Below are 23,467 nucleotides of genomic sequence, written 5' to 3'. Positions count from 1 at the left end.
ATAAAGCCTGGGATGGGGCAGAGCTCTCTCCTGAAGAAGAGGCAGCTTCAGTGTCAGCACGGATGTGACCAATCGCCCAGAGCATTACTAGGCTGTATGAATGCAGTGCCCGTAATTCAGACTAGAACCCAGAGTTTAAGGAGGAGAAAAACGGGAGAATGGGATAATATCACCCAAAATAACTCAAATGTGAAACCAAAAGAAAAAAACACAGCTTCAAACGACTACATCATAAATCAAGACGATGCCAGGCCCCTACCAATCCTGAGATCTTAACCTGAGGTAACACAGAAAGCAGTTGAAATGCCACTAAGAGCCCAGAAAAGAAAATTAACCAAAGCATTTCTCAACTACAAAAGAGGAGCCAAGAACCAGTTTATGGAAACTGATCCCTCCCTCCCCTCCACCCCCACCCCCCCCAACAACAAACTTGCTGTGGGGTATAAAGCAAGTTCAGAAAGGAAGCACACACTTTGGGGTAACTCGGAACTCATCCAGAGAGCTGCCTATGGCCAACCTTATACCAAAATGCCCACTTCAGCAACAAGGCTGAGAACTGTTGCCATTATTACCAATAACTGAGCCAACAGTGTTAGGACAGGAAGGGTCCTCAGCAATCAAGCCCCTCAGTAAAGAGCTAAGAAAGTCCAAATGTTGGAGCTGCTCAGGGATGCCGCACGGAGTTCAATCGGTCCGCCTCGCTGACATCATGCACTCACACTATCAGGCTGTCGCAGGCCGACTCAGCAGGCTACCAAGACCGGAGGAGAGATTTCCCACCAACAAACCGCTGGTAGGATGAATGGGAAGATCCAAATCCCCAGGTGCTATGCACAGGGAGGGAGCACCATCTAAGCACGGCTTCACCAGCTTGCAAGAGGCTAGCAATGAACTTGGGGCAAGAACAACATGCAAAGCCTCCTAATGTACCTCCCACCCCCGCCCCCAACCCCCTCCGATGAAGCAGCCAGATTATGAGAGCACCAGAAATGGCCTTCTGTATCCGGAACTACTTTTAGCAACACGATCCTGTTTCTCTAAACTAATTAACATTGGTAACAAACATAAAAGCGTTTCTTCTGAATGCAACAGAGAAGCATACCACCCTGCTGGGAAGCAAGAAGCTGGGTGGCAAGAGGCCGTCAGGAACACATTCGGTGTGCGTGCTTACACTCCGGATGGCAAACACCATTTCCAACTAAGCCTCCCTCACATATTTGGCACCTGATACCGAGTGGTTTAAAAGCAATTGGCAAAATTTGCAGAGTCGCAAGGTTTTAAAGGATGAAATCTTCCTTTTTAGTTTTTATAGCTCTCTTTTTTAAAGGCAGCAAATCACAAGCACTCAGAAAATCACAGCATTTACAGGCCACAGCAGACTCTGGAGATGAACAAGTCACAGCCCAGAGAAGGGTGGGGAGCCCCAAAGTCCGGCTCAGGGCCCAGGACCCTAACTCCCAGCCTACGTCATCTCCTCTGTGGGCCGAGCTGCCTTTCCACGAGAAAGCTGTTCTTTTTCTTCATTTCCTCCTTCCTTCCTCCCTTCCAACCTTCCTTCCTCCCTCTCTTCTGATTTTATTTATTTACTTGGAGGGTGGGTAGAGAATGAGAGGGGGTAAGGGCAGAGGGAGAGGGAGAGAGAGAATCTCAAGCAGATGCCACACTGAACACAGAGCCCAAAGCAGAGCTTCATTGCAAGACCCTGAGATCATGACCTGAGCTGAAACCGAGAGTCAGATGCTTAATCCAACGAACCACCCAGGAGCCCCACAGTTCTTGCTTAAGGTCCCCATACCCACGCGTGGCAAAGAGGAGAAGTTCCTGAAAACCCATGGGATCCATTTTCATTTTGAGGCACAAATTGAACAAATGTTTTGCATCAGGGATTACCTTAATTAAACTATTTATATGAGCACCATTGATTTACTTTAATCTTGCTAAACTTCATTAAAATGTTCATTTACTCATGTAAATTCCTCTTGGCTCCCATATCTTAAAAAATAAAACACATATAATTTGCATGGAGGAAAACTGTATTCCCGGTATATGTCCATCTGTACGAATTATGGTGATAATAATAGTAATAATAATTACCATTGATTGAACTCTGCGCTCGGTGCTGTGACAGGCACTTTGTATAATGACAGCAATAAGGGTAATTGTCAAATAACTACCACTTACTATACTTATGTCCAGTCATTATGCTACAGATTCATGTATTTTTATTCATTTAACAATCACAATAATTCCATTAAAAGCACTTATTGTTACTATTCCTCGCACTTTAAAGATGAAGAAACCGAGACTGAGAAGTTAAGTAATGGTCCCATGTTTCACAGTGGGCAAGAGGAAAGGTAAGTCAAGATTCAGACCCAGACCCCCTGGATTCGAGAACCTTTGTTGCCCACCTATACAACACTATCCCTCCATTTATGAAAAAGCATGGCTCCAGCTTCCATTGCCAGCAAGGACATTTGCAGATCCAAGGACAAACTAAATGCGGTGAAAACGACCTGTCCTCTATACATGTCTTAGACTCCTCCACGGTTTAGGACAAAGTAACTTTACCACCAAATCCCTGGAAGACAAGTACAGCTCATGGCCCCGGGGATAATCAGATAATGCCAAAACGGATCAGAACTACGAAGACATTTGGGAGTGAAATACAACTTGTCTATTGTATTTTTTAAAAAATACATTTAAAACTATTCACGAGGCCAGAAAGCATTCATTTCCATCTGAGATAATGAAATGGCTAAAATCTGCAACCTGCTGTATTTACTGATTGATCATGAACGGTGCAGTCCTAGGAGGACCTAAGTTCGAATCAGGGGCCCCATAGCTGTCATGTTACAGCACAAAACCAAATAAATGAGACAGAAATGTTGCTGTTGCCTAGAGAAAAAATTTTCCCCACCACTTGCTCTGCTGCAGAGGAAGTCTCAAATTAAGAATGCATCTAGGACTTGGCCTGCAAACCAGCCGGAAGAGGAGGAAGAGAGGAAGAAATCTGCAACGTTTCCCCCTCGTTGGAAGATAATTTCCAAGGGGGTGGCTTGTGCCTTCAAAGTTAGATTTTATAATCATTTCATATTGACCCAACCTATGAAGCCAGCACAGAAAGGCAGGGAAAGGAAACATTAATTAAAACGTGAAATTATGCAGTGTCTCTGCTTTGCCTTTTCAATTCTGTGGTCGCTACACCCATGAGTAAGGGTTGTGTTATTGGCCAAGTGTCTCCAGTGGCCTCCTTCCCCATCTCTTTTGCATAAGGACAGTCCTCCTAGCTACCCAACTGAGAGCACAGTGCCAAACCCCAGCCGGGGCCAAGGGGCTGCTGCCCAGAGTGCTCAGATGGCCCGGGATGGACACAGGCCCGGGGCTGCCAGGCAAGTGCTTCTCAAAGAATTGTGTTGTGCCTGGCCCAGTGGCATCTGTATTACCCGGGACCCTGTAATGCAGAACAGTCAGAACGCTGGGGGTGGGGCTCAGCCATTTGGCCTCTAACACCCCCTCCCCCCGCAGCCACACCCACACACAGGTTGGGTGGGGGGTATCTCACAGGCTGCTCAAGTTCAGGAACCATCCGTGCACAGCCTGCGCAGCCTTGCCCCTCTGCCTCTACTCAGTTATGGGCTCTCGGGGCCTGCATCTGAGGACTCTCTCCATCCAGCCCTACGGCCCATGCTGGCCGCAGCGGGGAGTGCATGAACAGACTCGGAAGCACAAGCAGAAGGGGGCCTGGGGTGGGGTGGGGGGGGGGCTTGCTGACTCAGACCCAGAGTCTGATGCCCAGCTGTGCCATCCCGGCTGCCACGCTGGCATTCGAACAGGGCCGCGGTTCTATCTCAAACTCCAGGCTCCATGGCTGAAGCATGGTCACTGCCACTGTCACTGTCACTGCCACTCTCCTCCTACGGCCAGCTCCCAGGGGAGGCACTAGGGCTCTCAGTCCTCCCTCAGGTTGGCTGGATAGCTTGAAGTCAGGAGGCTCCTCCCGCCAGCGCCCGAGGACTCCACCACCGCTCCCTGCCGTGGACCTCCACTGCCGTGGAAATGAGAACATGGACCCAGATTACAATTTGGGCTACTGGCCCTGTCCTGCCCCTCCGCAGCCCCTTCCCATTTCCCCCAGTTTCCTGGTTTTGCTCCTTCCTCTTAGCCTGCCACTGAGACCCCAGAAGAGCCCATGGCCAAGCATCCCTGAGATAACTAAGCACCCCCACGTAAGAATCTTACAAAAGATACTGCACTCAGAGCTGGCCAGCAGCCCCTGGGCTCTCCACTGGAGAGGCTCCTGCTTCGGCCCAGCTCTGGTAGCCCCCCTCCTTGTGGAGTAAGGTGTCCTCTAGGCCAAGCGGACGTGCCCACATGGGGTCTGTGCCGCACACCTTCTTGTACGCAGAACCCTGGTGTTCCCTCCTAAATGGCCGAGTACATCCTTTCAAGGGCAAAGGGTGCTCCTGGTGTGCTCTCCCTAGATATGATGAATAGCTGATTGAGACGCTCGGGGTGCAGGTTGGTGCGGACAGAGCTTAGGCACGTGACCTGGAGAATCTCCCCACCCCTTGCAATGGCGGATGGAGTCAGGAGTGGGAAGAGGAGGAGGGGCTGGTGGGAGGCTCGGATATCAGCGTGTCCTCTCCCTCATGCGCCACTAACGTCTAGGGCAAGCTTCCATGCAGCCTGGCGACAGCTGAATCAGGTAACACGTGTCACATACTCAGTAGGAACTCAAGAGGTGCCGTGGAACCAGCGTACCCGGAGACCTGCTTTGGTCCCTATGGGATCTTCGCAGCCACCTGTTGTCCCATTGTGCAGAGGACACCGGGACTCGGAGAGGTCAGGCAACTTGCCCACAATCAGGAGACCCGGAACAGACCCCCTTCTGTCTGATCCCAGAGCTGGTGGTGCTCCTCCCTGCTGTGGCCAGTTAGTCTTGGCTTGAATACTTCCAGCTACATGGAACTCACGACTCCTTTGAGTCAACCTTTACCATTTCAGGCCAAGTAAGGTTGGTGTTTTTGATTTAGGAGTTTTTTCCCCTTGAGCTTAAATCAAGCTCTCTACGAATTTTCTCCGTGTTTCCTTGTTCTGCCCACTGGGGCCTGCAGGGTGTCTATCCCTCTCCCACACAACCACCTTATCAGCTAAAAATGCTCCTGCTGGCCCCTGGGGTCTTCTCTTCTCCTCCACCCTTTCCTCTGGGCGGGGGGATGTCCAGTCGCACTTCCCACCCAGGCCTCTAAGGACAGATTCTAGTCGCTCTCCCTCGCGGAGACTCGCAGAGGTCCCGGGGTGCAGAAGTGCACCTGTCTGGAGCCGGGGCCGGCGGGGGCGCCCACACAGGTAAACACGCCCATCGCTGCCCGTTCCGCCTCTGCCCTCCCCCACGCAGAGCCTCCCAAACCCCAGGCCTGTGGAACGCCGCCTGGTCTCTCCGGGTGCTAACGTCTCCCCTTTCTTGAGTCCACCTTTGTCCTTACCTCTCACATCCCACTCATCCCGAATCCTACCCCCGCATCCTCCTAAATACCTTTCCCTCCGTCCCCATCACAGCCAGCCAGTCCACACAACCACCGTGTCAAACCTCTCAGCGCCCCACGCCATCCCCCCCTCGCCCCAGTCCGGTTTTCCCACTGCGGCGGAACCCCACCATGCCGCCCGGCTATTGAAGACATTGCTGTTTTCAACGTGGGGCCCAACCCAGTAGTTCCGGCTACATCTGGCCCCTGTCTCCTGACTCCTTCCCTGCTCACACACTATGATCCCGCCAAGCAGGCCGCCCCAATTTCACCTTATTTCCCCCAATTTCACCTTATGCAGGGTAGTGCATAAGACAGATGTGTGCGCTTACAGAGAAAGTCCGGCCCTTACTGGACCACCACCCGGATGAAGAACCAGAGCACGGCCGAGGTCTCTGTCCCCAACTCTGCCCCTCTCGGGTCACACCTTGTCTCCCTACCCCTGCCCAGAAGCAGCTCTCTGAAACTTTCACAACCTGTCCTTGCTTTTCTTTAGGCTTTTGCCACTTAGGGTTACATCTCTACCAAATAAAGTTGAGTTTTGCCTGTTTTAAATTTTATTTTGTTGGAACCCTACTGCAGATACAACTTTGTTCAATGTCCACACTGACGTGCGGAGCTGTGGTTCACACAGAGTACTCCGAGGAGTGAATATCCGTGATGGGTGTATTTTTCTGTTCGGAGACAGTGTGGAGCTGTTTCAGGCTTGGAGCTTTTATGAGTCACGCAGCTGGAGTTCTGGACTCCTTTCTGTGCCCCGAGAGCCCCGTGCTCTCCTGCCCTGGGGTCCTCATGGGGACTTGTATTCTCTGCCCGGGCTCCTCTCACTGCCTCCTTCCTGCTCATGGTGCTGCCGGGGCTCCCACCGTACCCTGCACCGCACAGAGGCTCGGGGGCGCCCCTGACCCAGCCTCCAGCACGGGGCCACGTGGAACAATCCCTCGCCACTCACTCATTCATGCACACGTGTATGCACTCGTGCCTGTGTCGGCAGCTTCTCCAGACTGGCCTCTGGTGCTGCAGAGGCGTGGACTGTCCGGAGAAGAAAGCGATCCTCTCCAGGCAAATGCAGATACCCACCCCGGCCCGGAGTGCACACACTGAGCCCCTGAGCCTCGCTGCGGCTGGGAGCGCCCCAGAGGGGGATGAGGTTGGGGGTGGGTCCCATGGTTCTGAGCTGCTTGGGTTCCACCTCTTCCCACCCCCTCACATTAACCTATGTGGGGAGGGTTGCCTGGGGCTCTATTGCTATTGAAAGCGAAGGAAAAAATGGAAATTGAACAAAGGAATGAAACCAATTGGAGAATATTGCCCACCATTTGGTGTGATATCCAAGGGCTTTCAAATGAGGACTAAAACTGGCTTTAATTTTGATCTTTCATTTCTTTTAATCTAGCAGATAATTAGAGGGAAATCAAATCCATCCTCACAGCCAAAGATTAACCCGTCACTGCTGGAGCTCCCTTCCCACTTACTTTGCCCACCTCTTCCTTCGCACTGTTTTTCCCTTAAAAAAAGAAAGTCCCCAAGTTACACAAATTGTTTGGCTTATTTAAATACACTCGGATTGGACATTTCCCGAGACAAATAGTCTTTAGGGATAAGCAGCATGTTTCTCTCCCCCCGAAATTAAGAAGTTCTCATTGCTCTGTAGCTTTAGGAACAACCTATTGCAAACTCCCTGTTACAGAAGGAGAAACCGAAGGACAGAAAGGGGAGGAAGTTCTGTCCCGTTTTCAGCTGTCAGCCACGGGGCCTGGATTCAGCCCGGCGCCCACTCTCACCCGCTGGGTCGCCCACCTGTGCATTCAAAACACGAGCGGGTCTCCTATTCCCACTTCCTCGGGGGCTCCCTCCAGGCTAAGACAACATCCTGCACTGCACACAGAGCTTTAAGCACAAGACGCTGGAAATAAACGAAACATTCCCCAACACGGAGGCCGGCTCTGACTCAGCCATTGATGCCGGCGATGCTGCTCACAGAGCTCCGGACACGAAGGGGAAATCGCTGTCACGTACAAAGGAGAAAAATAAAAACAGCACGCAGAAATGATATAGATCGTGCGGCCTCCGCTACAAAATGAAAGAGAAGAACATACTATTTTTATGAACTATAAGGTTAATGAAGGTTAACTCCTGGGTGCTTGAATTTGAAGGAGGTTTTTCTTACATGCTATACACTTTTCAGTATGTTCCAATTTTTTTTTTTTAATAAGAAGCGTATACTACTTTTATACTGAGGAGAAAATTAATAGGAAGTGTGTTGAAGAGAAGACTCTGATGTTTCCATCTCACAGGGCCCTTCTGGAAGCATGCCTGGCGGTCCTGGACAGCCATGACACTCCCCAGCCCTGCCCCCTACCTACCTCCATCCTTCCTCCCCAAAACTAGTTTCTGTTTTCTCACCAGACCCAACCTAAGGGAACATAAGCCCTACCTCCCTCAAGAAGGTGGCCTTGACCACTCCAGGCCAGCTATCAGCAGAACCATTGGAAACTGCCATTCTTGTAGGTCCCCCAAAAAGGTCGGATATCAACCATTTCATGGGGTTCCACCTAATCCGTGGCTCACCCTGCCTTCTTCTGAACTTCCCACAGGTTCTCAGTCTGGGACGCACAGCCACATGCAAAGAAGTTTCTGTCAGGTCTGTTCTCTCTTGTGTCACATGTAGATCCTGCTGTGTGTCGGCGTTCTCCACACACTGGTTCCCATTTTAGTCACTCCGGTGTGGAGCATTACGGGAAAGGAAGTAGCCACCTAGCCGGCCACAGAGCTTCCTCAGAGGAGACAACCCATCACTCAGATGCACTCCTGTTCTGTACTTAAAGACGACAAGCCGCGTCCCTGCCCAGTGTTTACCTGAGCCCACCCAGGTAATGATACGATGATGCCCTGTGGGCTCACATCTCCTCCGTGTACTAAATAGCTTCACCTCCATTCTCTCTCAGGGCCCGAGCTCCGCAGACCTGGCATCCCCTTGCTTCCATTCTTGTTTTTGTTTCTGATGAGGAAACCAGGTGCAGGAGAAGTACAGTGACTCATCCGAGGCCAAGAAGAGCCGGTACCAAAACCTCGTTCTCCCGAACCCAGGCCACACTGTCTCTTTCCAAAAAGCTAACAGCTCCTCATTTAAAAGCCCGTGAACATTTAAGGCTCACTGAAGCAACTCCAATAAGGAGATTTCCAAATCCATTCGCCACCCCGACTACTACCTGGAAGGATTCTGGAAGGGCCCCCACAGAATTCCGTGTCACCCCATAATGGCGCCTGACTGGCCATATGCGTGTCTAGTGTCTCGTCTGCTCCTGGCAGAGAGGACAGCGGGGCTGCCTGCGGGTGGAGAGGCCCGGCTCCTGTCTAATGGTCTCCGAAATGACACTCTCACTCAGCTCAGGAAATCCCACCTTCCCCATAAGTCTCGGAAATGCCTCCTGCTCAACCAACTTCATCCGAAAGAGGCTTTTACTGGTAACTTCTGACTTAAAGTTTAAACACTTCCAAATGGAAGAGAGTTGTCTGGTTTTATTTCTGGCTCATAACATAATGCACTTATCATTAGTCATTTCCTGTCTGTTCTTACTTGAAAATGCGTGCACATTTTTCTAGTTTGCTGACTGCCATCCAAAATGGGAGACGTTTCGAGGCACAGAGGGCACGCTGTATCCTGAAGCCACAACACCGAACCGTGGACAAACTGCTCCGGCTCGCTGTGGCCTCTGACGATAATAGGACTGCGGGGGTCCTCAACTTCTTGAACGTGATGGAATGCCTGGCCTTCTCTCCAGGAAAAAATACACAGATACACAAAATGTTGTGTAGTTAATGGGATTGAGAACAAGCTTTAACTCTCTTAGCCTGCCGTTCAAGGCCATGCCCCTCTGGCCTCTGGGTCTTCAGCTACTTCCCCAGCAGCACCTCCCCTCTGCGAATCCACTCCACACACCTGCCTCTCGAGGGGACTCAAACTCCTTAATTTCCCCCAACAGCGACTTTGTTTCCTCCACCGCGGATGTCTTTCCACTGGTGTGTTTCTCAAATATTACTCTTCCTTTAAAGCTCAGTTCAAATGCCCTCTCCTCTTTGCCAGAATTTTTTCTTTAACTCTTCTTATCAGTAAATACTCTTTCCTTACATTTTCCTCCCTTGGCCATCTGTCTCTCCCTTTAGGCACTTTGCACTTTCTATCCTACAGATTTATTTATGTGTGTGGGTCTTGTCTCCCCCGTGGGCCTGTGAGCTAATTCAGTTCTGAAAGACTTCTCCCTGGCACACAGTAGTAAGTCCGTAAATACTCTAAAAGCCAAGAGCGGGGGTTCTCTAATCCTCACAGGGTGTCAATGACATGCAAATAAATATGCAAATACTTGTCTCTCTCTGACCCAGACTCCTGATTTATGTGAAGTCTTCAAAGGTGCTTGGTGTCCCTGTGTGCTGATCTATAGGGTGTTGCTACACAGGGATCCCTAGGAATCAGTGAAACCCAGAATTTCAGCAAATGTCAGTTGTGCCAACATGGATGGGCCATTGGGCGGGACGGTTCCGTGACTGTTCAGATGACTGTTGGTGACAGAGCTCTCTGGTGAGGAAGATGGCGTCCCGCACTTAAGAAGGTTTGGTCCAGACATTTCAGGAGTCTCTCTTCCCTGCCACTGAGGGGATTTCAGTAGGATATACTGCCAGTTTAAGTGGCAGGGGTCTGGGCTTGGAGGACCTCTGGCTCGTGTGTTTTTGGTACTCTTTGCCAGGACAGGTCAGAATGACATTCTTTGGTATTGTACAAGCCCCAGCAGTGAAAGTGAGCCATGGGGAGATTCCTTGGTCTCATTTCTCTTAGAATGTTCCACCTTTATTCCAGATTCTATGTAGAATCAACCTACTTTGGGGATTCACTTAATTTATTGACTCCAAACATAGTGCAGGAATCCGAGGGATATGCCTGGACTCAAGGTGGGAAGAAAAGCCCGAGCTCCCAGTGAAGCTTTCGGAGGACAAACCTCTCTGAATCAGGGCAAAAGCCACTGTGCCCAGCCTGACTCCTCCCTTTATAATCCACCGGGTTGTTGCTGTGGTAGGAAGTAAGCAAAACTGGGAGAAGATGGTCAGATGCTGCTGTGGGGAAAGGGGTTTCCATGTCTTATAGAAACTATGTTCCAAAATACACATTTCTGAATAAGAGATGGGCCGGGCCATCTACACCACAGCTCACGGACACTACGTGGTAGCACAATGTTGAAAAAGTCACCTCCAATTCCTCCAAGCCTGTCTCTGGCTTCACTTACGCTTCTCTGGGGTCCACTGTCCCTAATCCTAACCCTAACTGTAGCCCTTAGGCTATGCTTCCTGGGAAAGCCACTCGGTTACCAGAAATACCTACATTCAGAAAGAGGAGAAAAAGGCCAGTAAGATGGCTCCCCAGAGGAGACCGACCTTCCACAAATGAATCAATTGATGGGACAATCACTTTGTTTTCTAAATAATCAGGGAATGCCATTTGTTTACTTCTGCTTTGGATAGGAGTTTTTAAAAAGACAGACTTAGGCCTCCCAAGTCCCTTAAGGAAAGGAAAAGTCTCCACTGATTTTCCTGATTTTTTTCCTCCTTATCTTACGAGCTTAGTTTTGAATCCAAGGCAAAGCTGGAGGTCCATGGAGCAACGGGGCAACGCGAAGTGGACGCTGGTGTCGAAGTCAGGAACCCAGAATCCGGTCCCCACGCTGCCTCCGACTAGCTCTGTGACTTTGTCGTTTAGGTTTTGTCTTGCATGATCCCGTGTGCAGAACCGTCATGTACATGACTCAGATGGGCTGTCTCGGTCGCTGGGGAATGCTTGTCACCATGAACAGAACTTCAAGGCCTGACTGGCCACCTGGTGGGCCGAAGAACTGGCATTTGTCTAATGTCTTCAGACATCATGAGGCTCTCCCCTAGGCTTCACTCCATGTGGTGACCATGACAATCCAGCCCAGGAGATCGCTCGACCCCCATGTTAGAGACCAGATCAGAAAGCAGGGTGTCTTGGCCAAGCTCATAGTACAGTGATCAAAGGTTGAAAACCTACCCCCTTCCCCAGGCCAGACTGATGCCATACCTGTGCCCCACATGGACACTTGCTTCTCCTCTGCAGGGACCTTTAGGAGGGAGAGTCCTGGCCAGGGAGCTGCCTGGCATGATGGTTTCTTTTCTTTTTCTTTTTCTTTTTTGTAAGATTTATTTTTTTATTTATTTGACAGACAGAGATCACAAGTAGGCAGAGATGCAGGCAGAGAGAGAGGAGGAAGCAAGCTCCCCGCTAAGCAGAGAGCCCGATGTGGGGCTTAATCCCAGGACCCTGAGATCATGACTTGACCCGAAGGCAGAGGCTTAACCCACTGAGCCAGTGAGGCGCCCAATGGCATGATGGTCTCTAAGAACCCTTCCGATTCTCACCATCTGTACTTCTCCCAATAAAATGAGGGGATGGAACTAAACTGGGAATTTTAAAAATTTCTTGTAGCAGGAAAGATTCTTTGTTCTCAAATGAAACCTACAGAACGCTGAAATATAAAAGAGTTCATTGCTTCCACCCAAATGTCTATGGAGTGACAGATGGATAATAAAATATGGTATATCCATATAATGGAATATTATTTGGTCAGAAAAAGGAATAAAGCACCAATTTGTGTTTCAGCACGGGTGAACTTCAAAAACACACTAAGTGATGGGGCACTTGGGTGGCTCAGTGGGTTAAAGCCTCTGCCTTCGGCTGGGATCATGATCCCAGGGTCCTGGGATCGAGCCCCACATTGGACTCTCTGCTCCGCGGACAGCCTGCTATCTCCTCTCTCTCTGCCTTCCTCTCTGCCTACTTGTGATCGCTGTCTGTCAAATAAACAAATAAAATCTTAAAAAAAATACCACTCAGTGAAAGCAGACACAAATATTGCATACTGTATGATTCTACTTATATGAAGTATTTAGCATAAATATAGCCAGAGGCAGAGAGTAGGTTGGTAGAGGTAGAAATGAGGAGTGGCTATTTCATGGGTACAGGGTTTCCTTTTGGGGTGACAAAACATTTCGGAACTAGATAGGGGTGCTTATTGCATAACTCTGTGAATATACTAAATGCTATGGAATTTAAATACCTAATTTTATAGTATGTGAATGTTACCACCATATATGTGTGTGTACAGATGTGTACAGATACACATTTCCAGAGTCCCACCCCATGAGCCTCCCCTTCCCCCTGTCCCTTCAGTGCCTCCGAAGAACCCTACGATGTAAATCAGAGTCACTAGATATTATAAAACGTTATCTTAGTTCTCAAGAGCTCTCATATGGTAGCTATTTTATTCCTTCAGGGGCCAAATGTATTTTCTCCCAATCCGACAAAGAAATATGCCTGGAACAGTGACATCTTGCTCCTTGGAAACAGAATGTTCCATTGGCAACCAGCTCCCATGTCATTTCTAGTCCATAGTGATCCAGCAGCCTCAGTTTTAGGATACGTCTCTGGTTTTCAACTCAAAATTCTACTTTAAGTATACCAGAAAATATAATGATAGCTAAACCTTGTTTTTGTTTTCTCATACTCTAGTAGAGAATTTTATTGTTGAGTAGTGAGCTAAGCATTTAAGTAGCTACTATTTACCAATCGGTTTCCTGTTTCATTTAAATGTCATTTAATAGAAAAGGACACCGAGGCTCACCCAGCTCCTCCACATCCCCAAGGTCAGAACTTGAATCTGGTGTCTCTGGGCTCAAGAGAGAGCCTCCCGCTATGCCAAGATGGGTACCAGCAGTCACGGGTTCCCGTTCCCGGGGAAGGCATGAGGACAGCTTTCAGTCCCACCAGGAAACCGACCCTAGCCCGTAAGTCCCCGAGGAGTGTGAAGAGGCCCAGGCACGGACATGAGCCCCCTCTGCAACTTCCTGAGGACATTCAGAGGCATGAAGAGGTCAGGACACCTATCTACTGTTTGTCTTCAATCTGTATGGAGAGAGTGAGGACCCACCTCACGGTACTCAAGAAGGAACTAGGGAGGGACACTTTAGACCCTCTTTGGCTAAAGACGTGTAGTAAAAGGCAAGGGTCATCAATTGTTTTTAAAGGATTAGGTCAGATCCTATTTAAACACAAGACACGGGGTGCCTGGGTAGCTCAGTGGGTTAAAGCCTCTGCCTTCGGCTCAGGTCATGATCCCAGGGTCCTGGGATGGAGCCCCACTTCAGGCTTTCTGCTCAACAGGGAACCTGCTTCCTCCTCTCTCTGACTGTCTCTCTGCCTACTTGTAATCTGTGTCTATCAAATAAATAAATAAAATCTTTTTAAAAAAAAATAAATAAACACAAGACACTCTGGTTTCTAAAGCTGCCTCCCAGCCCAGAAGTCTCTGTGATGACGTTTCCTGCAGCCAGAACCACATGGTTTCAGCTTTGGGCACTTACGATTCAGTACTACTACCCTGGGCACTTTCCGTGGGCATAAATATGGTGCTCTTTCAAGTTATTCTGATACATTTCTACACAGGGGAGTTGAGGATAATTTTAGCCTTTTTATCTGCATGATAAAATTACCAAAATGGTAATAATTATTCTTTACATAAATGCACTTTACAGATTACAAAGTGCTTTCATAGAGAATCATTGTTGGGTTTTTTTTTTTTTTTTTAAGGTGAAATTTAGGGAAATTATCGGTAAATGACATTTGGCTATTAATATGCACTGTTATGTTAATAGGTAAGAATAGAGGGAGATAGAAGGGTTTTATATTAGAATCAAGGTCAGGTTCTAAAATTTCAACTGTTCCTGGTTATCAATTAAAAAAAAAAAAAAAAAGGCAACACTCCTTCCTTTAAAACCAGGTTCTGCTACTTAGATTGATAAGTTGTGAATGGCTTTCTCATCCTGGTCCTGTGCCCCATTGCTACTCAATTTTCAATCTACAGCTCTCAAAGATGATCCAGAATGCCAGGTGTAGGAAAAGCAAAACCACTAAACCAAGGAAAAGAAAGCTAATTGTGTTTTGATACCGTTTAATGTGAAAATACAGTGATTCTCTTATATCCCTTCCTATCTTTGGCAGCCACACAATGGCTTTCGAATTTGTTGCCACCAACAAAATCAGAGAGCTCGTGTGTCAAGGTCATCTTTAAAGAGTTGCTCTAATGTGCCACACTGACATGGGGCAGCCCCCCGCACTTCCCCAGAGTGCCGTAGGTCTCTGGAGGACTCATCTCCATCACGGAGATCAATAACCCTTGGAGAGTCTATTTTCAAGGAATGAGGTTTATTGCAATTAATCTCACCAAACTGCCAACAACCTGCCTGGTCACGCTCCCTGCCGCTATGCTATGGGAGCCACGCTGGGCGTGCACAGGACCCAAGAGGATGCCACTTTGCAGCTTTAATTGGTGGGACACGTGCCTTGCAGGACGGGCCCTGTGGACAGCAGGTGAACCTTCTCAGACAAGTCCCGCCAACAGTGGCACTCTGCAGTGGAGAACACTCGGGAGGGGCACTCAGCCGAGCTGGCACCATCCAACCCGACTCAGCATTAAGATCAACACTCCTCTAGAGCGACAATTCCGGCGGGGCAGCGGCACTCCACCTCGGCCTCTTGGGAGGATCCCCTAGGGGACCCAGAAGACTCATGCAGCCAGGCCTCCAGTTCAGGCTAATTAAAACCAGTGTCTCTAGAAGTGGGGGCCCTCACACCGGTATTTATGAAAGCTCTCCAGATGGTTCTAATGCGCAGCCAAGGGAGAAGCTCCATCGCAGAATATTCTAACGGTATCTCGGCATGAGCCCAGTTGGTGAGGCGCTGCGGTGCGAGAACCTGCAGGACACGCCTGGCTTAGGAAGGGGAAGCCAGTGTTCCTTGCAGTCTTGAACCTTGCAGCTGACAAGAGCTGCATTTGCGAGCATTTAGGTCAATCTGATTTGCCGGGGGTGGGGAGGGGTGGCGGGTAAAGAATGCTATTTGAAATGCTTGTCTTTGATTTTTCTGCCTCAAACAAGCGTAACGATATTTACTCAACCCATACTTTGTGAGAGCCAGGAACTTGGCAAAAACGTAACAAACAAAATGCCCAAATGAGATGCCATTCATTTCAGGGGTGATCCCCGGAGGAAGGAGCGGGGCATGTACTCCCACCAGCATTCGCGCCTTGGTTATGCGCCCTGGGGTGGGTGGAATGAAGGGGAATTATAATTGCCATAAAGATGAGAGAACTTCAGAACTTCCTTAATGTGGCGCTGTGAATGTTGAAACAAAAAGCTTATAATGCCAGAGTGTAAACGTCACAAAGAAGGTAAAAAGAAAATGATCTTTATCACGTTCAAGTGACCTGTGGTCTCTCCCTAGGCTTGAGCATTTCCAAGAGAAGCACTCTGTGAACAATGGTGGGCAAGGGGGGAATGGGGGTTTTTGGAAGAGAATCTCCAGATTCAAATAATAATCAGCTAAAAATTCATAGCTGAATCCCAAATGTCGGATTCATATACAAGTCTCCACCTCCTGATTTTAAGTCACCGTATTTGGAGGCGATGACCATAAATGAAAATAGGATGGGTTAGACGGTTTCACAGGTACATCTCACCATGCTACGATGTTCCAAGAACCGAGTGGCTAGGACACAGGGAGCAGAGTTGATAGAAATGAATGATATAAAAAATACTTACTGGTTCTCTCTTTTGTTCTTAAGTGGGTCCATGAGGCGTAGCGTGTCTCTGATCACGGCCACCTTCACTTCCTCGTCGACAAGGCTGGGGACATTTTCGAACACCCCTGGAGAAAGCTTGAATGGGTAAGGATTCCGTGTTACGGCGGAGGGAGTGACTTGGTACCAAGAGCCTATCCTCACCAGCTCTACTGGCTGTGCTGTTAGGTTTTGCTCATATCAATCTGTAGAGGAGAATTTTTTAAAAGGCTCCCTTCATGCTACTTTTACAATGGCAATTTCCTTTAACAAATCCGCAAAAGACATAAAGGGGAAAACGTACATAAAGAACACTAGGTTTATCTAACCATCAAAATCATCCATGCTCGGTGTAGAAAACTTGGAAATATAGACGGGGCTGAGAAAATTAAAAGAACCCAAAACCCAATATTAGTATTGGGTGTATTTCCTTCCAGTCTTTTTTATGAGGTTTTTTTTTTTTTAAGGGGGGGGAAGAAAAATAAAACCACTGTTAAATTGTACTATTTATCTTAGTGACTCGAGTATGTCGACATGGCTAAATCATATTCAGAGAATTTCAATTAGCTCATCTCCTGAGGCTAACTAATTAGTTCATGTCAAAACTGATGGAAAGGCTCAGCTGCTTCTGTGTCTGCAGACCTTAAAATCGCGAAGAACGGCATGCTGGGAAGTTACCATGGGTCGGAAAGGTCTTATATTTATAGACGCTGCTCAGAGCTCCACCAAGCTGAAATTATTCAGACTTGGGCAGAAGTTGGCTGGGCCAGGCTGAGGATATTGAATCTCGTTGAGCCAAGCAAGCACCAGCGGCGGTTGGGCAACATATTCAAGGAGACAGTCCCAGTACTTACTTCTTGCTCGTGCTCGATTCTCATACTGGGGTTTGCGTTTACTTCAAGTAGGATAGGCTTCAGGTTTTTCATCAGAAGAATGTCAAAGCCTAGAATCTGGGCCGGATAAACAGAATTCAGGATTACTCCCTCCAGCTCCAATTTCTTTTCAAGAAGTAAGCTCATTAAGAGGACGGTAAATTTGAACCTTGCCCCCACCTTGGGCCTGGACCCTGGCTTCTCTTGACCACTGCCTCTCTTCCTCTGGGTGGACTTGTCAGGCCACATAGACAGCAGAGCATTTTACAGGAATCTTGATAATGGGACAAGTTCTCATAATGCATTTCAGCATTCTCAGTGACCTCTCTCTTCCTTAACAGGTTTTTTATTATGTTAAGGATCAGTAGTGCTCCATCAATTTCTCCCTCACCATCTGCTCTCCTCTATTAAGTTGCTCCTCAGCTAGATCTCAGAAAACCCAAGGCTGCTTTTCTTAAGCTCAGCTGTACCTCAGTATCCCTGAAGGGCCCTAAGCACACACCTCCCCCAACCCACACGTGGGAGTCAGAAGCCATCAGAGTGGAACCCAGGCAAATTAACTTGGAAAAACAACTCCCCACCTGCCCAGGTGATTCTGATAGACCCTCTCAGCTAAGGAGAAGGGAATATTTATGAGGCACCGTTTACTATACAATACACCGATTATGTAATATCATACCATAATCTCACTTAATCTTCATGACAGCATATTTGAGGGAGGGATCCTGCTCTCCATTTTACAAAAGCAGAAGCTGATTCTCAGAAAGTCCAAAGAATTTCCCTAAAGACTGACCCCTCACCATTTACAAGATCCAGCGCAAGACGAAAATAAGGGACCCCTTGTTCCAAAAGTACTGACAATTGCACGATGGTGACCACAGAGCCTTAAACCAGGCACGGAGCCCTTCTGAGCGGGGAGCGCTGTGTCACTGCGCCCACACCCCAGGCTAACTCCAACACCATCTGTCCTTGACGCCTGCCCTTCCTTCCGGCGTGCTGCTTCAGGGCGGGCTGTCTTCTGGCTTCTTTCAGTTCCTCACAAGCCCTAGGATGGGGTGAGCCACCCTGAGCATCTCACTCCCTCTTCCTGGAACAACCCTTCCCCTACATGACTCCTCCTGATCCTTGAGATCCCGTGTTCTAATGAGATCCACACTCGAGCCATGAGGACGTCAGAGTCTCGGGAGGGCTCTCATTAACTCTGCAGATGAGAAGGTAGAAAGCTTCTAACAGAATTGATACAGTCCCAAAGTTTCCAAAAAATTAAGTGGAGAATAAAGGGGAGGAAAAGAAAAAGGGACAGCTGGTGTCCCCTCCTCTGTGGAGTCTGGAAGAAAAGATGAGGGGAAATTCATTTACTTGTCTCTGTAGAACGTGCATTCGTTAGATGGTAATTATGAAACTGTAGCTTCATCCTTATTAATGAAACCAAAGCCTGAATGACCATTTTCGGGGCTAATTCAAAATGAGGTTATTCTTCAGGGAAAGGCCATAAGGACGAGGAGTTGGAAAAAGTCATCCTGACTCTATTTTTCTTACCCCGGTCACGAGAAGAAAGGAATGGAAATTCGGTAGAAAATGTTACATGCATTATAGATCCGCTGAATAATAAATGACAAGTGGCTGTGAGTGATGAGCCCTTTAAGAGACGCCGGTGACATCATCAGTTTAACTTCAGACCTGGGCTGAGGCAAGTGGTGTTGATGAGGCTACAGAGAGCAGTGGGCTATGGGGCCCAGGTTTATCATCCTTAGTCACCGACTGCTTTTTCCTCCAACTCAGAAGCTTAGACTCACTCTTTGTCAGCCTGGTGGACGCTTCAATTCAATGCACAGTGGTTTCATGAAAATAAAGCTACAGAAAAGCCAGAGAAGGCAAAACCTGTCCGGCCATATTGACCTGCACCCACCAATGGTGTGGTATTTTCCAGAACCTATGCTTTGGTGCAGGCAGCTGAATATATAGGATCTTGTACGGAAATGCTTTGGAGTCAGAAAGACTGGGCTTCAATCCTACTTCTGTCTCTCATTCTAGGAGTGGTACTTAGCCTCACCAAACTTCATATCCCCCATCTGAAAAATGGGAGTCACGATAGCTGATTTGCAGGGTTAGCTGCTAATGGAAGCAAAAAGTATCTTGCCTTATAGGAGGTATCCCATATATGCTAGCTGCCTTTGCAGTTTCCTAGGGATCCTACCACCAAGAAATGGCAGGACGTGGCTAACGGGGCTCATTTCAAATCCTAGTTCTGCCTTTAACTTGTGTAACTATAGGCAAGTTACTTAGCAGCTCTGAACCTGTTCCCCATCTGTAAAATGGGAATAAGAATAGTACTTAATTCATTCATGGAAAAAATATTTACTGAATGCTTTCCTATATCCCAGGAACTAATCTAGCTTCTAGAAATCGAGCAATGGACTAGACAAGTTCCCTCCCCTTATGGAGTTTTCATTCTAGTAGTGGGGGGACAGGACCAAATAAAGATAATGGTATGTAAAATATTTTGCACCGTGCCTGAAACACTGTAAGCATTTAAAGAAGGTCAGCTTTATTATATTTTTTTCACAAGTTCAAGGAAATACAATTTGGTTTCTTTTCAAAAGCGCAATGAAATGTGTTGCATCAGGAGATCTCAACAAGCAGAATAACAGACCCGAGAGGAGCTTAGAGTTGATCTAGTCATGAAACTCGGGCATGTTAGAGCTGGCAAAAAAATCAGGAATTTATTTGGTCCAGTGTTTTTCAAAATGGGGCTCTTTTCTGGGGAAGCACTGGGGAGGCCAGATCAAATTAACTTTTACCTATTTCATATACTGGGGACCCCAGAGAAAAAAGCCTTATATTTTTTTGAGAAACTATTGATCTAGTCTAACAGTCCCTTTATGCAGATCATAAACCTGCAGTTTAGAAAGGGGAAAACCTCTCTCTGGTTTGATGGCAGAGCAGGAATTGTCAAAAGGGGAGAAAGAGAGAGAGAAAGCGAGTGCTTTTCAATCACTGCCCCCTATGAGACTGGAGACAGCAATTACGGGTTGTACACTTCCTACTCCCAAGGAACTCTGGGGATTCCAAGCTCTCTGTCCTTCAGCCCTTCTAGAAGCCTCCAGAACAAACTGGGAACAAAAGGGCCCTGGGCCATTACTTGTAAACCACGCCAAGCCTCCAAGCTACCTTCCAATAAGAGGAGATTGTCTCTTGAGCCCTAGAACTACACATCCATCTGCATCCGCAGGAAACACAACTAGGAGGTTGGGTCTCCAATTTAGCATATTCCAAACTCACTAGCCTCTAAAATGGTCTCAGTGATCCCCACCTCCTGGTAATCTTGCCCTTGTAAAACCCCCTCCCCTTGTGTGAGAACTGCACCTAGTGACTTGTTTCTGAAAACAGCATAGGGCAGAAATGATGGGCTGTCACTTCCAATATTTAATTATAAAAAGACTGTGGCTTCCATCTTGGGATGTCTTCTCCTACTCTCTTGCTCACACACTCTGAGGGAAGCCAGTTGCTGTGTTGGGAACAGCCCTCTGGAGGTCCAGGTGACAGGAACCAATGTCTCCAGCCAACAGCTAGGGGGACCTGAGACCTAACCCCAGGCTCCTTCCCCAGTCAGAACTTGAGGTGACTACAGGCCTGGCCATCACATTCACTGCAGCCTTTTGAGACACTGAACAAGAGGGAGTCCCCTAAGCCTAGGTTCCTGATCCACACAAACTGAGAGATAATAAATGTTTGTCAGTTCAAGCTGCTGAGTTTTGGGGAAATTGATTATGTAGCCATAGATCATTAATATACCTCCTTGCCCTAAAATTGACTCTGCCTCCTGTGCTCCTTATCCACCCAATTACACAAGTCAGAACTCTCTCCTTTATCTTTCATATCTAGCTGTTCACCAACTCCTGCTCAATGTATCTCCTGTACATCCTACCTCCTAAAGAACTTTCTGGAGCTGACCCGTCCTCACTGCTCCTGGCCTCCATTTGGTCTGCACCAGTTTTCACCTGGACTAATTTAATAGCCTCCCCATTTAGTTCCTGCTCTCCAACTCACCTCTCTAGATCATCTGGCACAAGGAGTTCCCAGGATATTTTTCTAAAATGTAGAGTTTTAACATTCCTCTGCCTAACATCCCTGCCTGCAGAATGAAGCCCCAGTTCCACGGCATATCCTACAAATTCCTCTACGACTTGCCATCGCTCTCTCATTCCAGCTTTATTTCCTCCGCCTCCCCTGCACATCTTGGGCTGTAATTGTGCTGAAGTATTAGTAATTTGAGGACTCTCTACTGCTCTCTGCCTTGATACTCTTCTGTCTGGAAGATGACTTTATTGACGAAGTATTTATTGAGCACCTATTAAATAACTAGGTATTGTTCTAGGCACTGGGGATAAAGCAGTGAATGAGACAAATGATGTTTTACTATCCTGCCCTCTTGAAGCTTACAGTCTAGTGAAGAGAGAGACCACAGTAAGTTAGTGATTAAGGCCACAAAGAGTGTGATATGGTGGGCAAGAGGGGAGGGTTGGTGGTTTAGAAGGATGACCAGGGAAGGTCTTGCCATCTCATTGTCTTCTGACTTCCACAGTTTCTGATGAGAATAACTTTTTCATTATTCTTTGTTCCTCTGAACATAATGTATCTTTTCTCTCTAGCTGCTTTTAAGATTTTTTTTTAATCATCACTGGTTTTCCACAATTTGATTATGATAAGCTTTGGTGTGTGTGTCCTTCTTGGAGTTTCTTAAACTTCTTGGATTGCAGATTTCTAGTTTTTATCAAATTTGGAAATTTGGGGCCATCTCTGCAAATATCTTTCTCTATTTTTCTTATCTCTTCTACTCAGGGAACTCCAATTACACATGTTAAAATACTTGATATTGTATCATAGATCAATGAGGGTCTGTTCACTTACATTTCCTGTCATTTTCTCTTTTCTGTTTCATTTTGAATAGATTCTATTGCTACGTCTTCAAGTTCACTGATCATTTCTTCTGTGGTATCTAATCTGCTAATCTCATTCAGTGAAATTTTCATCTCAGATTTTATATTTTCTTCTCTGGAATTCTTTTTAATAGCTTCCATCTCTCCTCTTCATTAAGCTCATATTCTCCTTTAAAATCTTGTGCACAATTATAATAGCTGTTTTAACATTCTTTTCCTACTAGTTTCATCATTTCTGATAATTCTGAGTCTGTGTGGATTTCCCCCCCGCTTGGTATGGGTTACCTTACCTGCTCTGTGGAATGTCTGGATGCTGGATGCTGGACAGGAAAGGATGCTGGATACTATGAATGTTATAACGCTGAGTATCTGGATTTCGTTTTCTTTTAAAAAGGGGTAGGCTTTTTGGTAGTTATTTGCAAATTAATTTGATACCACCAAGGTCTACTGTTTAAGCTCCACTAGGTTAGGTCTAGAGTAACCTTCATTCCAGGGATGATTTAGTCCATTAAGGCATAACTTCTCTGGAACCTCCACTGAATGCTCCCAGTGACCACCAAGGACTGTCCACACCAGCTACTCAGAGCGTGAGCATCTCTCCCTGTTCTGTGTGAGCCTGGGAGTTGTGCAGCTTATCAGTTCACTGGTCACTCTTTGCCCGACTGTATGCATCAACACTCATACCGAGGTGGCCTAACACCCAGCAGTGATACGGGGATCTCTGCATCCCCAAGGAAGCTCTTTTCCTGTTCAGCCTCCTCCTTTTCAGCATTCTGCTCACAGAATTTCTGCCATCTCAAACTTCCCAAACTTTTGATCTCCATCTCTGCAGCTCATTGAGGTCACAGGGATTGAGTTCCCCATCTCTGTGTCCATGTCCTGGGGATTATTCCCAGATAGAAAGTTGTGGCAACCTTAGGGACTCAACCCCATTTCCACTCCTCAATTCCTCAGAGATCACAGTGCTGAGCTGCCTTGTTGTTCAAAGTCAGGAACACTTATTTCATGTATTTTGTCCAGTATTCTTGTTGTTTTCAGCAGGATGGTTAGTCCAGATTTGTTATTCCATCACGACCAGAAGCAGAAGTTTCAGGAGGTGATGCATGAATTGGGGCTGAATGAGGTGAGTGGGTAAGTCATCTGAAGAGCTAAGGAAGAGCATTCCAGGCAGAGGGGACAGCGAGCACCAAGGTCACTTGTGAACCACAGCAAAGAGTGAACAAGAGGGAGAGTGGGAGGAGATGAGGTCAGATAGGAAGACAAGGAACCGATCGTGTAGCATCTTGTAGGCCATGGTAAGCGGCCAGGATTTTAAGTGCAATGAGAAAGCCATGGGAGAATTTGCACAAGGGAAGTAATTGGATCTGACATGTTCTAAAAGAATCATGTTGGATACAGAGAGCAAAATAGGCCATCAGCAGCAAGGGTGGGCAACGGGGCATTAATTAGGA

At 47.4% G+C, this 23,467-nt stretch overlaps 1 protein-coding gene across 4 annotated transcripts in view; it reads right to left on the bottom strand.

Moving 5' to 3' along the window:
- Window positions 1-23,467, bottom strand: part of TTLL11 (tubulin tyrosine ligase like 11) — a 230,943-nt gene that overhangs the window by 109,792 nt on the left and 97,684 nt on the right. For all 4 annotated transcript variants that reach the window (XM_059410878.1, XM_059410877.1, XM_059410881.1 and 1 more), the window contains 2 exons: window positions 17,059-17,154; window positions 16,188-16,303 (listed from right to left, as the gene is read on the bottom strand). In XM_059410878.1, the coding sequence (XP_059266861.1) occupies window positions 16,188-16,303; window positions 17,059-17,154 (212 nt within the window). The remainder of the gene's footprint in view (window positions 1-16,187; window positions 16,304-17,058; window positions 17,155-23,467) is intronic.

Source organism: Mustela nigripes, chromosome 9 (assembly GCF_022355385.1).
Source record: "Mustela nigripes isolate SB6536 chromosome 9, MUSNIG.SB6536, whole genome shotgun sequence".
Taxonomy (NCBI): Eukaryota; Metazoa; Chordata; class Mammalia; order Carnivora; family Mustelidae; genus Mustela; species Mustela nigripes.
Note: the sequence above shows the minus strand (reverse complement) of the source record. Positions and strands in the feature narration are given on the sequence as shown.